This window comes from Suillus discolor, assembly GCF_016758755.1.
Source record: "Suillus discolor strain FC423 chromosome Unknown F5147scaffold_69, whole genome shotgun sequence".
Taxonomy (NCBI): domain Eukaryota; kingdom Fungi; phylum Basidiomycota; class Agaricomycetes; order Boletales; family Suillaceae; genus Suillus; species Suillus discolor.
Genome location: NW_024541316.1, coordinates 189220 through 202911, shown reverse-complemented (window position 1 = coordinate 202911; position 13692 = coordinate 189220). Strand labels below are relative to the sequence as shown.

The 13692-nt window shown below is 48.7% G+C and overlaps 6 protein-coding genes across 6 annotated transcripts; 4 read left to right on the top strand and 2 right to left on the bottom strand.

The window, feature by feature from the left end:
* Positions 1-20: 20 nt before the first annotated feature.
* F5147DRAFT_378509 (uncharacterized protein) lies at positions 21-2220 on the top strand. Its single transcript, XM_041429469.1, has 3 exons — positions 21-93; positions 149-1935; positions 2006-2220. The coding sequence occupies exon 2, from the start codon at positions 150-152 to the stop codon at positions 1917-1919; it is 1770 nt and encodes a 589-aa protein (XP_041288265.1). The 5' UTR covers positions 21-93; position 149; the 3' UTR covers positions 1920-1935; positions 2006-2220.
* A 4029-nt stretch (positions 2221-6249) lies between these two features.
* F5147DRAFT_747594 (kinase-like domain-containing protein) lies at positions 6250-7473 on the top strand (the record flags this gene model as incomplete). Its single annotated transcript, XM_041439965.1, has 5 exons — positions 6250-6534; positions 6586-6744; positions 6800-7181; positions 7233-7384; positions 7438-7473. 5 exons carry the CDS (start codon positions 6250-6252, stop codon positions 7471-7473), a joined length of 1014 nt encoding a protein of 337 aa, XP_041288264.1.
* A 608-nt stretch (positions 7474-8081) lies between these two features.
* F5147DRAFT_778327 (uncharacterized protein) lies at positions 8082-9299 on the top strand (the record flags this gene model as incomplete). Its single annotated transcript, XM_041442115.1, has 3 exons — positions 8082-8210; positions 8267-8460; positions 8516-9299. 3 exons carry the CDS (start codon positions 8082-8084, stop codon positions 9297-9299), a joined length of 1107 nt encoding a protein of 368 aa, XP_041288263.1.
* Positions 9300-9622: 323 nt separating this feature from the next.
* Positions 9623-10229, bottom strand: F5147DRAFT_584037 (acyl-CoA N-acyltransferase; the record flags this gene model as incomplete). Its single annotated transcript, XM_041431767.1, has 2 exons — positions 9623-9731; positions 9811-10229. The coding sequence occupies 2 exons, from the start codon at positions 10227-10229 to the stop codon at positions 9623-9625; spliced, it is 528 nt and encodes a 175-aa protein (XP_041288262.1).
* A 1030-nt stretch (positions 10230-11259) lies between these two features.
* F5147DRAFT_716526 (uncharacterized protein) lies at positions 11260-11777 on the top strand (the record flags this gene model as incomplete). The annotated part of the gene is made up of 3 exons (XM_041438605.1): positions 11260-11332; positions 11384-11620; positions 11684-11777. Exons 2-3 carry the CDS (start codon positions 11415-11417, stop codon positions 11775-11777), a joined length of 300 nt encoding a protein of 99 aa, XP_041288261.1. The 5' UTR covers positions 11260-11332; positions 11384-11414.
* A 114-nt stretch (positions 11778-11891) lies between these two features.
* On the bottom strand, positions 11892-13125 carry F5147DRAFT_754976 (thioredoxin-like protein). The gene is made up of 5 exons (XM_041440311.1): positions 12922-13125; positions 12810-12860; positions 12658-12755; positions 12483-12601; positions 11892-12430 (listed from the first exon to the last, which is right to left on the bottom strand). Exons 1-5 carry the CDS (start codon positions 13061-13063, stop codon positions 12220-12222), a joined length of 621 nt encoding a protein of 206 aa, XP_041288260.1. The 5' UTR covers positions 13064-13125; the 3' UTR covers positions 11892-12219.
* Positions 13126-13692: the final 567 nt, after the last annotated feature.

The following is a 13692-nucleotide window of genomic DNA, read 5'->3' as shown; positions in this document are numbered from 1 at the left end:
TTGGCATATTGAGTTATCAAGGCAGATCTTTTGATCATCTTCTTTCGTTTTTCTAGAGCCTTCTTGCAACGTCAAACGTTCGGAATTTGTCAAGTGCGTTCTTTTCTTCAAAATTAAGTAGCACAAGCTGATCGGACATTGTGTAAAGAATGGACTGCTGCTCCGATGTTTTAACAAAAGACAACCCGTTCATCCCACCGAAGGGCGCACGTTGTCCAGTGAATGACATCCCTCCGGAGCTCCTTTCTCTCATTTTTGAGGTTGGTGCCCAATCCATTAAGGATGGAGAGGACGAAGACGAAGAAGATGAGGAGGATGAGGCAATGGCAGTATACTGGAATCTGGAATCAGGCGCGAAAGATGGAGTAGATGAAGACGGCGAAACAACAAAACGGAGCAGAGTGACAAGGAACGATGGCGTAGATGAGGATGGTTTATCTGAATCATCAATGGACAGCGATGCAACATTCGAACCCATGCCATCATTTGAGGTACTCATCTCGCATGTTTGTCACCATTGGCGTGTGGTGGCTCTTAACACGCCGTCTCTCTGGACGGAGATCGACGTATCACCTCTTGACTCACCCCCATTTGAACGAGTTCAGACTTTTCTTGAGCGCAGCAAGAGCCTCCCTATCGACATACGCATAGATTGCGAACCTCCAGATGACGATGAAGAAGAGGATTCCTCAGGCTCTGAAGACTCAGAGCTTGGTCAGTCCCCACATTCGATGACCTTCTCCGATCTCGATAATCTCATGTCCCTTCTTGTTCCCCATATCTCACGCTGGGGATCTATCGAAGTGGCGGTCGCTTGTTACAAGCACATGTTTATTTTCCTCTCTGCAGTTTCAGATCCTTCCATATCAGGTGCACCCCAGCTCGAGGCTCTCCAATTGTACCATCATGAAGATGCAGAAAGCCTCACAGCTTTCGCCCAACCTGACCTCGTGCAACATTTCAAGTTGTTCGGAGGCGTTGCTCCGCGTCTCAAGAGCGTAGCGTTGTGGGGTGTGCATGTCGACTGGTGCCAAGAATGGTTATCTTGCGGGTCCAATCTCTTGGACTTGGAGCTTGCTTATCATACAGATGATGTGCGACCGTCATGGACACAATTTGCTGCCATCCTTAGCGGCGCACCTAAGCTGGAAACACTCTCTTTATGCAGCTCTGGTCCCCTCGGTGCTCCACATGACTGGTGTAATGAAGGAGGTTCGGGAAGTTATGGCAATGACTATACCGGAGTCATCGAGTTGCACTCACTGACTCAGCTTGTCCTGGCATTCCATTCACCAGTTTATGTTAGTGGGTTGCTCCGCCGTTTGGCATTTCCCGCACTCAAAAGCCTCACGCTTGATTTGGACGATGGCGATTTTACGGATTTCGCAATCCAACTTGCTGGTCCTGTGATGACCGCAGTCCCGGTGACATCAAAGGATGGAGAGAAGAAACGCAGTTTACTTAGCAGACTTGACTCCATCAAGTTATCCGGCCTTTCCTGCTCAGACCGCAGCGTGGAGCTCATGTACGCAGAGCTTGGCAACCTCAAGACGCTCAATCTAGTGATGAAGTACCTCCCTCATATGTTCCTCCAGCTACTTTATCACCCTTGTTCTGTTCCTGGCCAGCGAGACGTTTGTCACGTCTGTCTCCCTTCACTTACCACTTTGTCGACTGCCGACGTCCCTGGAGACCAAATACGCGAATTGGTGCAGAAGCGAAAGGAAGCAGGTGTCCCCTTAAAGGCTGTGTATATGGAGGAGAACGACGAAATCACACCTCATGATCTACAATGGCTGAAAGATAATGTGGAGGAATTTGATTTCTTTGAGGCCAGTGACGATGAATTCGAGTCACTAGTAGATATTGAAGAGGAACACGAGGCTTCAGAATCGGAATGGGAGGAAGTGGATGATTGATTCCGGATATATGCCTGTAGGTGCTGTTCACGTATCATGCACTGCTCGATTCGACAAATCTCGATCTGACTTGGCTCTTTCTCAAGCATCTGTATGGCTTTCGCCTACCTCTAGCTATTTTGTACTTGGAGTGGTTGCTTGAGCTGCGCTTGCACGACGTGAAGCTATCGGATATCAGATCGCGATGCGCCGATAGTCATCTCGCATGCCAGTTTATAGATGCGTTCAAGTATACTTTATTACTTATACGTGATCATTTCGCTAATACTCGAGCGTGATATTGGTGCACAAGCAATCCGTTCCCATGGTATGTGTCTACATACTGTAAGCACGGAGCGTTTGATCCTGCGCGTCGACACTATGTACGCACTCCACTTGAGTCCGTTTGCCTACGGACATGGGGTGGTGTAAATTAACAGATTGGAGGAGACTACGTTGGCCGTCTTCTTTTTCTTTTTTTGAGAGGAAATGCACTTGTGCACATGGTATTGCGTTGACGGTCTGAATAGTACTATTATGATATACGTGCTTTTACGCTTTATATACTGGAGGTCCGCTCCTCACTAGCACTATCAACCCCACTAGGCTGCAACCGTTATAGTGGTATGTAGTTTGTAGACTCGTAGACTCGTAGAACGAAGGTACTCGTTGTTGAATCCTTCGCAAGGGAACTACAATGGGTATATTTTAAGACATTTAGATTCTTAGTTTGACTCTATTCATTATCCGCTCCGAAGGATCAGGTCTACCGCTCAACGAAATAATGAAGCACCACCGTGCATAGCTTGTTGGAGACATCCTTTGTGTCCAAGTCGAGGTACTCGATGAATGCATCATCCAATGAAATTTCGAATCGGTTGAGGCCTCCAGGCTGATACATGACAGAAAGCTTGCATTCGCTACTACCGTATCCTGGTGCTTGCAGTATTACATGAGGACCGAGAACATGCCTTACTTGGTGATTACTGATGAGCATTATACCGAAGAATGAATCGATAGTTGGAGCCGATTTTTGGAATAATCCACGAGCCGCTTCCGGCGCTGAATCGCGTTCTTTAGATTTTGCTAGATGGATTTTGCCCATCCGATGGTAGCGATGTTGGAAGGAGGTCCAATAGTACCCATCTCAGCTGCATGAGCAGGGTTCGGATGCAGGTGCTGCTACACGTCTAATGATTGAGTACATAGTAGTCACTAGATAACTGCAAATTGCGCTTACTTCTAGGTGATCCCGAACGTGCTTGATATATTCCAGTTCTGGTATTATCCAATTATCGATCACATCCACAAGAGTAGATCAATCACGATCGATGTACATAAACATGTCGAGCACTGTCGAGAAAAGGACCTCGAGAGTCTCCGCATTACAGTCGACCAGACGAACAGCGGGTACAAGAGAAAAAAACCGAGATGTGTGACCATGTCCACTGCTACGGAGCAATCTCCTCTGGGGCTAAAATCACGAATATTGGCGTCCACTTCCACCGATCATCAATTCAGTTGACGCTCACCTTGAGGCGAGATTCGGCCTTCGTCTTGTTCCAGGTTCTATCCCATTTGCATCCTAGCAGCTCATCACTCGTTGGAGTGACGATGATTTCCGAGTCTGACCTTGAGAACCTCCAGCACTCCAAATGCTCCTCTATACTTTGAATGCCTTGCACAAGGTCGCACTAGAAACTGCGATAAAGGAAGGGAAGCCAAGTGGGAGTCCCTCTCAGTCACGAGCGCGCGTGTTAAATTGAACTGGGTTCTAGTCTCCTCTCTGTCATCATTAGTAGTACCCATAATTCTACAGGTAATACTGACTCGGAATATTATTTGAATGACCCGGGTCCCCACTAAGGGTGACGCAAATGGTCACCAGCTGCCGCTCTAAGCTACCAGTTTATTATTGGTCTGTTCAGGTAGGTTCATATTAGAAGCTGATACTAAAAGACTTGTCAGGACTCAGCGCAGTGACCTATTATGATTGTTTCATTGGCAAAGCCTATGCTTCAGGGGCTCCCCGTAGGTGAGCTGATGATTGAGCAAGTTGAGAGGGATAACTGGATACTGGGACGATGGAGGTCCCGCGTACTACGGGAGGAGTCCACGATGGACTAACACGGTCTACAATCAGATTAACACTTTGCACGTGACCGCGTATCTGCCTCGTGTTCGTTCATGGTTCGAGTCCTCACAAAGAGTTTTGTGACTTCCCCTTCGTTTCCTCAAGTTTGACATCGTCGCCGCCGCCGCCGCCACCGACGACGACGACTCTCTTTTTGTCGGCGTTCATTCTCTATCCTCGACGTCCTAGCTTTTCCCGACATAGATGATCTCCTCAACATCACCACTAACTATATTGCCCGCTCATCGCGAGCACCGTATCTCGCCACCACAAACACCACCAATGATAGCATTTGATGACCCAAAGATTCTCAGTCGTCGGGCATCAACTTCACCATCTGATGAGTCATCGATCATCGAGCTCTCATTTGACTACGAGCTCGATTCCGCGGGCAATTATGTCCGCGTATCAAAAGGTTCATCAAGGTCTAATCTTTCGAGTCCTCCAACCCCAAATGATGCTCTGCTTGACGGTGCTCTCAAGCTTTCGTCGTCTTCCCCGCCACAGGGGACCTCTATTTCCTATGCGTACACTAAACCTCCTTCACCTATATTACTCAATTCTCCAATACCATCGCGACGTAACTCTCTCTCGCGGTCAGAGAGCGTTTTTCCGTCACTTCAAAACGGGAGTGGGGCTGAGTCACTTGCAGCTCAACACCGAGCTCAGTCATCAGCTACAGGCAACTCCGCTCGTTCATTCCAACGGGTCGCGTCCGTACCTGCCACATTGACTCCAGCTGCCCCTCAACCAGCATTACGTGCACCATTGTCGAGTGGCCTTGCTGGGACCGGTCGAAAAATTGGGCGTCCCCAACGCGTGCCTCGAGATGAGTACCGTGAACAACCTCCACTCACGCTGGATGAGCAGGAGGAGCTGCGAGTGCAGGAAGAGAAAGAAAATCTAATAACTATTCTTGATGGAGACGGCCTGCCGTCAGATGGCGCCGCCTCCAAACGAACATCCCCGCGATTGACCGCTCGTTCGGCATCTGTGAGTCAACTCGACGGACGGGCAATTTCCAGCCTCCCCACACGCGCATATGGATCATCCGCAGGCGCACGCCAGCCACTACAGCCTGGCCGGCAGATCATGCCTGGGCCCAATCGTGCGGGACGGGTATTGATGGGTATGGCTGTCAAGTATGGCGTGGGTTCGGGTGGGTTCGACAAGATTAATGAGAATGAAGGCAGTGAGAATGAGTTTGCTACCGAGCATGCCTACGATGAGACTGATCCCAGTGCGTATCTTTCACTCTTCCCTGGTTCCCCAACCCAAACCATTTATGTAGACGTAGATGAACCACAACCCGGAAATGGCGTGCTTCGCCATCGCAGTTATGTCGCTCCTCCTACTCTATCGAGCGGTACGCGACCTCGCCGTTCAGCTAGTTTGAGTGATGCCTCTGGAGGTATGATTCCAAATTCTTATCTGCACAAACCCGCTGTTTGAATTTAACAACATCCTCCTCAACAGAAGACCGACTATCTCCGCGCCTGCTCCCAAGCCAAAACCAACAGCAACACGCCCCACGCCCAGGGTCCAGTCTGGGCCTCAACTCAGCGCGCATCAGACGCGTGACGTCCGAGCAAGATGGTGCGTCGGTGTCCTAATGCTTGCATGTGCCTTTCTATTGACCGTATGATCACAGAGTATGCAGCAGAATATGCCCGCCGCGCAGCGGAAGAGGCGCCTGAACCTTTCCCTCAACCCCAACCCCGCCAATCGCCCTCCCCGACACATATGTCTCAGGCGCACATACGCACCCAGACGCACCATCGGCGCGACTCGGACACTGTTCGCTCCCTCGCGATCAATAACCCGCCCACAGCAGCCTCACCCACATTGGCCGATCGAAATCCAGGTAGACTGTCTCCGTCCATGCGAAATGTATCATCGTCACAGCTACAGGTACATGGACAAGCCTATCATCGGCGAAATCCTACAGCACCCGAGCCACCAACTACGAGTGGGTCGTTAGCGCCGCCGCCTAGTTCTGGCAAATCGAAGAATGGGAAGACGTGGGCTGCAGGGGACGAGCCTGCGGATAGCGAGCCTGAGGCCAAAACTGCGTCGCGAGTGCGGCAGGCACCCCCTCCACCCGCACCAGCGCCTGCTCCTGCTCCCGTCCGGAATCACAACATTGTTGTGAACAAGAAAGTGTATGCACGACTCGATTTGATTGGGAAAGGCGGATCGTCCCGCGTATATCGCGTGATGAATGCGAACAACGAGATCTATGCTATCAAGCGCGTGTCACTGGACAAGACGGACGCAGAAACTATGAGCGGATACATGAATGAGATCGGGCTGCTCAAGCGGCTTGAAGGAAACAATCGAATCATTCAGCTATTTGATAGTGAGGTGAAGGCGGGACCTGGAGGGACAAAAGGGCATCTGATGCTCGTGATGGAATGTGGAGAGGTTGATCTGGCAAAGTTGCTGCAGGAGCAGCAGAAGGAACCGATGAATATGGTTTGGATATCCTATTATTGGCAGCAGGTCAGCCAGAACACCTTATCGTTCATCTCTGTTACTGACGTGAGCGAGCAGATGCTTCAAGCTGTTCACGTCATCCACGAGGAAAAGATTGTTCATTCGGATCTGAAGCCCGCAAATTTCGTTCTTGTGAGGGGCCAGCTGAAGCTTATTGATTTCGGTATTGCGAATGCCATCGCAAATGATACTACTAACATCCAGCGAGATCATCAGGCAAGTTCTGCTTCAGGTATACATCCTTCATTATTAATTTCATTCCTCTCTCTAGATCGGAACTGTCAACTACATGTCCCCCGAGGCCATTGAACTTCCTGACGGCATGCGGCGGCTCAAAGTTGGACGAGCTAGTGACGTCTGGTCTCTCGGGTGCATTCTCTACCAGATGGTTTATGGTCACCCGCCGTTCCAACATCTTTCTGTATATCAAAAGATGAAGGCTATCCCGGACTTAGCTCATGTCATTGAGTATCCGGGCTGCAGCATACCTACTGTTGTGAACAAGGCAGGCGAACGCAAAAAGCTCGAGCATCTGCAACAACCTGTCAGAGCGGACGTTATTCAGGGCATCAAAAGTTGCCTGATGCGAAATTCAAAAGAACGGGCTACGATTCCTGAGTTGCTTGAGCAGGAATGGTTGGCGATGAAAGAACGTAAGAAATGAGGTACTCCATCTACAATTGTGTTGACCTTATTTTCTGTAGCTGAGGTCCCACTAGCGAAGCCCCAGCTAGCACAAGACGAGACCGTCATCAATCCCTACTACATGAAGCAGCTGCTTGAGTATGGTATTAAACTGGGTCAGCAAGCTCAAAGTGGCGATATAGATCAGGAATATCTCGCCAAAGAAGCAGAGGTACGTCTCCATCGACTATCCAACCTGGACCCATGTTAATCTCTATCCGTTAGCGCTTGGTTGCAGAGCTTAAAGCCCTCGAGTCGTGATATCTCCACGTCATGACTTCTCCACTGAACTCAATTCTCAATCTTTCAACATAGCATACTGTATTCGCCAACGTAGTCATCTTTCATTGCACACCGCCATGTCTTTGTATGAAAACGTCCTTCAAGAACAGTTCTCCCAACGACTTGTATGTACGCCTACGCTATGCCTTCCCATGTACTCCTCGCTCTAGACCTTTCCCTTGCCTTTCCTCCCTCGCATTCGAACTTTTAGCATTCTACACGCTCGCTATCCTAGCTGTGAACCTGCAATTGCATATCATTTCTCTATTTTGGTTCGTTCTGCATATGGGAGGGTTCTTGGCAAGTGTTCAGGTGATACGGCTTGTATATATAATTTCCGTATCACGTTGTAGGTATACTGTACAATACTATTTATGTAAGGCCATAGTTTATTTTATTTGTAGTGACTTGCTCAATCTGACAGGAGGTCAGCTGCGTTTCTTAAACAAGGTAAGTAATCTTATCGGCCTTACACCTTGACCACTACCGCCCAACAACATTCTCACCTGAACGCCAATAGCCTCTGCTATATTTTCGATAGTTTGATGGCGCATTTACCTTCCGACGTTTATCTCACAACCAGCTTCATGCATTCAGGAGATGTCAGTCCAACAACTCCAAAGCTCCAGCTCCAGCTTTCCATACCTCATCATGATCCAACATACTATATACCCGACGGAAACACCGTTCTACTCGTAGAAAACACGCTTTTTAGGGTTCGTTTCTGCGTGCATCGAATCGTGTCCTACTAACGCGGAGTCATCACTCTTAGGTCCATAGGTCGACACTGACGAAGGACAAGTCCACCTTTGACAGTATGTTCTCCCTAGACTCGGACCTACGCTCGAGCTCCAGTACGCCGAGTGTCACTGCGGGACCCGAAGGTGAAAGCGACGACAATCCGATCAGGCTCCAGGGAGATACGGCACAAGAGTTCCGCGCTCTTCTGTGGGCTTTATACGCCTTGTACGTACGTTTGCACAATTTTTGGACACAGTTGGATTTAGTAAATAACACGCAGGCCACACGAGCTCACCCTCGCGCTAACGCCTAAGGCGAATGCATCTCAGTTGTTCAATCTCGCTCGTATTACGCATAAGTATGAATTCCGCTCGATCGAAGCATGGGCCCTTGGTGCCCTTACGACTATATACACGCGCCCAGCGCACTCTCCAAACCTTCAAGTTGAAGACGCCGAGGGGCCCAACCTTGTGCAACTTACTGAACTTGCATCTCTTTGTGAGCAACGGGATCTTCTTGACGCTGCCACATCGCGATGGAAACGGCTCCTCGCATCTGGAAAGGACATCGCGCTCGCTGTTGGAGTTGCAGAACGGCTTAATCTGCGCACTCTGCTTGGTTTCGCGTATCATGCCATGATGCTTCAAGGCCGGGAAGTCTGGGATAACGATACGTCACTCACGCGAGCACAGCGCATTCGCCTTCTTTCCGGGCATTACGCTCTTGGCCGGCTATGGGAACGTCTGCCAGGCGAGCCACCTGCTATCTCACATAGTCCGCGGTGTACAGGGGGCGCTCAAGCACGGTGTAATCAAGCCTGGGCTGCGCTATGGCGCTCAACACTGGATATGGGCCGTCAGGTCCTGCTTCTACAATACGCGGATGTGGTGGGCAAATTGATGCTTGCAGAGAGTGTCACAAAGGCCCTTGTGGAGCGGGAGATACCTACGCAAGGAATGCTCGATGGAATGCCGTGGTGCAAAGACAACGTCTTGGTTGCTGTGGCTGGGAAGGTGAAGGAGGTACAAGAGAGTTTGGCCGATTATTTTACGGATGTGATATGATTTTCATTTGGTGCCGAGTTGGTTCTATGTATGCTCCACGATAGCCTTGGCATTTACTTTACCGTCATCTGATTCCGATATGAAGGAAAACTCATCGATGCTATTCTTGTCAAAAAAGTATGTATATGAATCTTTGTGTACACTACCCACAAACTTCGACTTCTAAGCCACGGATTTATGGAGCAGATGTTCCTGCAAGCTGAATGACTTAGCTCGGCCTAGATTGGTGATACATTGGAATTAGAATTGAACGTAAATGTGTAGTGAGTACTGAGTATTCATGGACACGAAACGAGGTCTGCAAACACCGCCATCCTTTGTTCTCAACGTTGCCCTTGCCATTCGTCTCGCAAGATGCCCATCGTCAAAAGATCTTCCCAGTGATTATCCATCCACACTGCCTGGCGCTTCCTACCCTCTATAACGAACCCACTGATATAAGAGAATGACATCAATCCGCCATCATTCGCAGATGCGATTACAAGGGCTAATGAGATGAAAGGACACTCACACTTTTTCATAGACAGCAATTGCTCGTGGATTATTTGCAAAGACCCCGAGGGACATTCTGTTCAGACCGAACCACTTGAACGAAAAATCGATCATGAACTTTGTCGCCTCGGTTCCATATCCATTACTCCAAAATTTTGGAAGTAAACAGATCCCAAATGTGCCATCGCGATTCTTTGGTTCGGAGACAGTGATCAATCCCTGACCCATGAATTCCCCAGTCTCCTTGAGCGCGATTACGGCACCAAAGTTTGCCTGGTCCATCGCAACTCTTATTTTCTCCTTGAACTTTGGACCAAGAAGAGTGACAGCATCGTTCATGATAAAGGGCTGAACGAGTGGATCGTTCCAGAGGCGATGGATATCATCGAGGTCGCTCTCGACATAAGAGCGGAGAATCAGACGTTCGGTAGTAAGCATATGATATGGCGAACTGCAGGAACTTGGGGGACGTGCGCCACATCAAAAGGGCTATTCCAAGCTTCTTAAGTGTTGCTTACCCAAACCAGATGAACCTGAGTATTGAGCAGATTTACGTGACATCGTGAGAGGCGCGTCTGTGGACCTTGCGGACCCCTGACCATCTGGAGGTTCATGACGGCGACTCATATGATTGGCGATAGACTGCGCAATCTAAAGTTGAAACTGGCACATCGGCGGGGTTTGCACTTCTATTTATTCTAGGACGAGGTTGGACATTGGGCGCTGGCATTTATGTAACTTTGAACACCCCTAAAAAACTAAGTACTAAGTGAGTCTCGCGACCTCTGATAATGGTATTCAAGCAGCAAAAAAATATGATACCCTTTACGTGCCGACTACGACTTCCGAACAAGGCGCAAGTCCTCTTCTCCACGCGCATCTGAGGCACGTGGTACTGGCCAAAGTCTGGGGACAAGTTTGGGGCATCGGCAGGCCCATCGGCACCTCCAAACGAAGTATGTGTATGAATGTTTGTGTCCGACATCTCGGCGGTTATTAATACCAGGCAGGGAGATAGGCGGTTGGCAGGCGGCAAGGAGAGTGGCGGGCTAAAGGGGCGAGCAGAGTCAAGAGCGACATTCTATGTTAGGCGGCATTAGCCGTTGAAAACATTGAGCGGAGTTTAAACACTGCTTGCAGTGCCGTTGGCTGCCGTCCTGTCTCGGCCCATCTGAGGATTCTGAGCCATCTCTGACATTCTGCCAGTACATCTCTTTTAGATTTTATCATTTCACACCTTCACACGTCACGAACGCACGACCTTTCAAATTGAATTTGCGAATCATCATACACATAGTCTATTTAGCCTCCGGGTCTGTGTTTCACCCAACGTTCCAAAGTCCCGCGTCTCAGCTCAAAAAATTTATTTTCACAAAGTCATATTCAAAACTAGGGTTCGGCGTTGCCGAATTTAACCTTGCTTGTCTGCACTCTTACTAAGCAGATACACGCAGGCTGCTATATTCCCTTGTATTGCTTCGTACAGTGCTATGTTGTGCTACATGTTTGTCAGTAATTGGCTGTGCATGATACTGTTCGGCGTTAGTTGCGAATTTATATGCATGTATACAACCAGCTAACCTGTTTAGCAGGAAATTGATCAATATCATCTCAGCTTTGGTTATGTCGGTTATTGTGTTTTCGACGGATTGTGTTTGTTTCACGATCAAGACACTACCACTAATAGTTTCTTGGTTACCACTCATGCTTGCCATCCGCGCCAGGACATGGTTTCTTGGCATCAGTAATCTTGGATTTTCGACGAACACCGTGTACTTGCATGTCAGCGTTATATCAGTGTTTGGCACTGTTGTGAAAGTGTGTTGCAGGTGTCGTCGCGATGCTGTACAGTCGTCTGGGTCGTGCTGTCTCACCCAGTAACTGATGTATAGGTCGTCTCCCATAGCAGCTATGATTTGCTTCATGGTTAAGTTGTCAAGCGCAGAATTGAGCTTTTGCGACATAGTAGATGGTACTGGATTGTGATTGTAGAAACAAAGCTGTATACAGTTTATTGATATTTATTATTGTTTATTATTGGCAGAAAATCCCACACACATTGTCGCATGCCATATGACCTTGCAAGCAAGGTGACTTCTCGTCTCGTTTTTTTATTGATCTGTCATTCCCCTTAGAACTCACTATCAGCCTTACTACACATGGGTCGTACTTCCCAATAAGGCCAGCCGATCTCGAATGGTGCACATATGGTCCCCGCAAATTTGGCTAATAGCATGTCCTTCATCAACTAGGCCTAGCCATACTTAGTTACTGGAAAATGGCAGGTTTTGCAGATCTCACTAGATTCCAGCTTTATGTCACTGATTACATAGTACGGACTTTATTGAGTTATCGCACATGACGCATTATCATGGATAACACAACCAATGGGATACAACTAAAGCAGTAAGAGTACGAGACGAACTCGTCACGCACAGACCACGTATGCAACCCGACTCAACTCGTCACGAGTTTGTGACAATGAAGAGTCATCGGAAGATTCGGAACGCGCTGCTGCAGCGTCCGCGTCACTGGTCTCTGACGGAGACCTGACAGAAGGTTGAGACTCCAGCTTTTCCAGGGCCTTAGTGACAAATTTGACGTGGGCGTTGTAATTTACGTTTGCAGATAACGAATCCCTATATTCCTAGTCACATTTGAATCCTGCATGAAGAGCGTACATGGCTTTACCTGATTATACCTTCACTGTCGATGACAAAAGTTGTTCTGGCGTCGCCAAATCCCATAATGCCCTTGCCGACATGGAAAGCGTGATACGCAACGTGCTTCTCGTCGCTCAGGACAGGGTACTGTACAGGCAGCGATCATCTAGACCATGACGCTCCAAAACTTCAAGACAACTCACTGTAAGGTTCTGACTCTCAACAAATCGCTTCTGCTTTGGCACAGGATCGGAACTTATCCCGATGACCTGGACATCAGTCCGCTTGAAGATCTCTTTCTCTGAAAATTCATGCTCAATGCACATACATATCTATGCAACAACGGGTATCATACCAACCAATGCATCACGAAATTGACAAGCCTCGCGAGTGCAACCAAACGTTCCTGTGCAGCGAATGGATGAGCACAACTTCGGGTCGGAGCATGTCGATGCACGAGTGCTTACCTGCCTCGGGGTAGAAGAACAATGCAATAGGTCTCTTCACTCGCACCCCCTGTTCTTCAGGGGGAAACTTGAACATGTGTCCGTTCGCATCAGGGAGGGAGAATTCTGGCGAAGACTCATTGACAAGAGGATGGGGCGCCATGGAAATCAATCAGAGGGAGAAGGACGACTAACAAGCTGGTACTGAGTGAAGTTCCGAGATAGTCACAGTGCGAGCTCGTAGTAACAAATCTGGAAAGCCCCCTAATATAGATCTTCCCACGCTACCTCTGCATCAGCAGACATGAATAGTAAATCTGCATTATCTGTGATCATGGCATAGAGTTTACGGAATTCTCTGCAGAAATTGATGCTTTTGCGGGGGTCCTTTGATGGAGTGAAAGCAGAAGGATAAGAACTAGGGCTTAAGTGGTACTGTGAGACCAGGGCGAGACCAGTCACGTTTTTGTCAATTTTTTGGTTGCCTTTGCGAAATTCAGATGATCATGTCCGTTACACGCTGTCGCGCCCATATTTCGGGAAAGGCTGAGCGTACTGACGGTGGGGGAGTTATGGGGAATATGTCACCCTTTGGGCCACCTTAGGTATGAACAGGCGCATCAAGTGGTAGACGCACCGAAAATACGTAGGCTCATCAGATGGCATGTCGAACACGTCGCCGCTATCAGCATCTAGCTTTCGCGTCGATAAGCAACCACAACCCAGGTGGTTATCAGGGCTGCATTCGAAACCCCATAATCTAGTTGACCATGGTGGCAATAATTCCTTAAA

Coding starts and splice junctions, on each gene's coding strand:
- F5147DRAFT_378509 (XM_041429469.1), top strand. CDS start 150: ATGGACTGCTGCTCCGATGTTTTAACAAAAGACAACCCGTTCATCCCA.
- F5147DRAFT_754976 (XM_041440311.1), bottom strand. CDS start 13,063: ATGGCGCCCCATCCTCTTGTCAATGAGTCTTCGCCAGAATTCTCCCTC. Junction 12,861..12,921: donor GTTCTTCTACCCCGAGGCAG/GTAAGCACTCGT, acceptor TTCGCTGCACAG/GAACGTTTGGTTGCACTCGC. Junction 12,756..12,809: donor ATTTCGTGATGCATTGGTTG/GTATGATACCCG, acceptor ATGAATTTTCAG/AGAAAGAGATCTTCAAGCGG.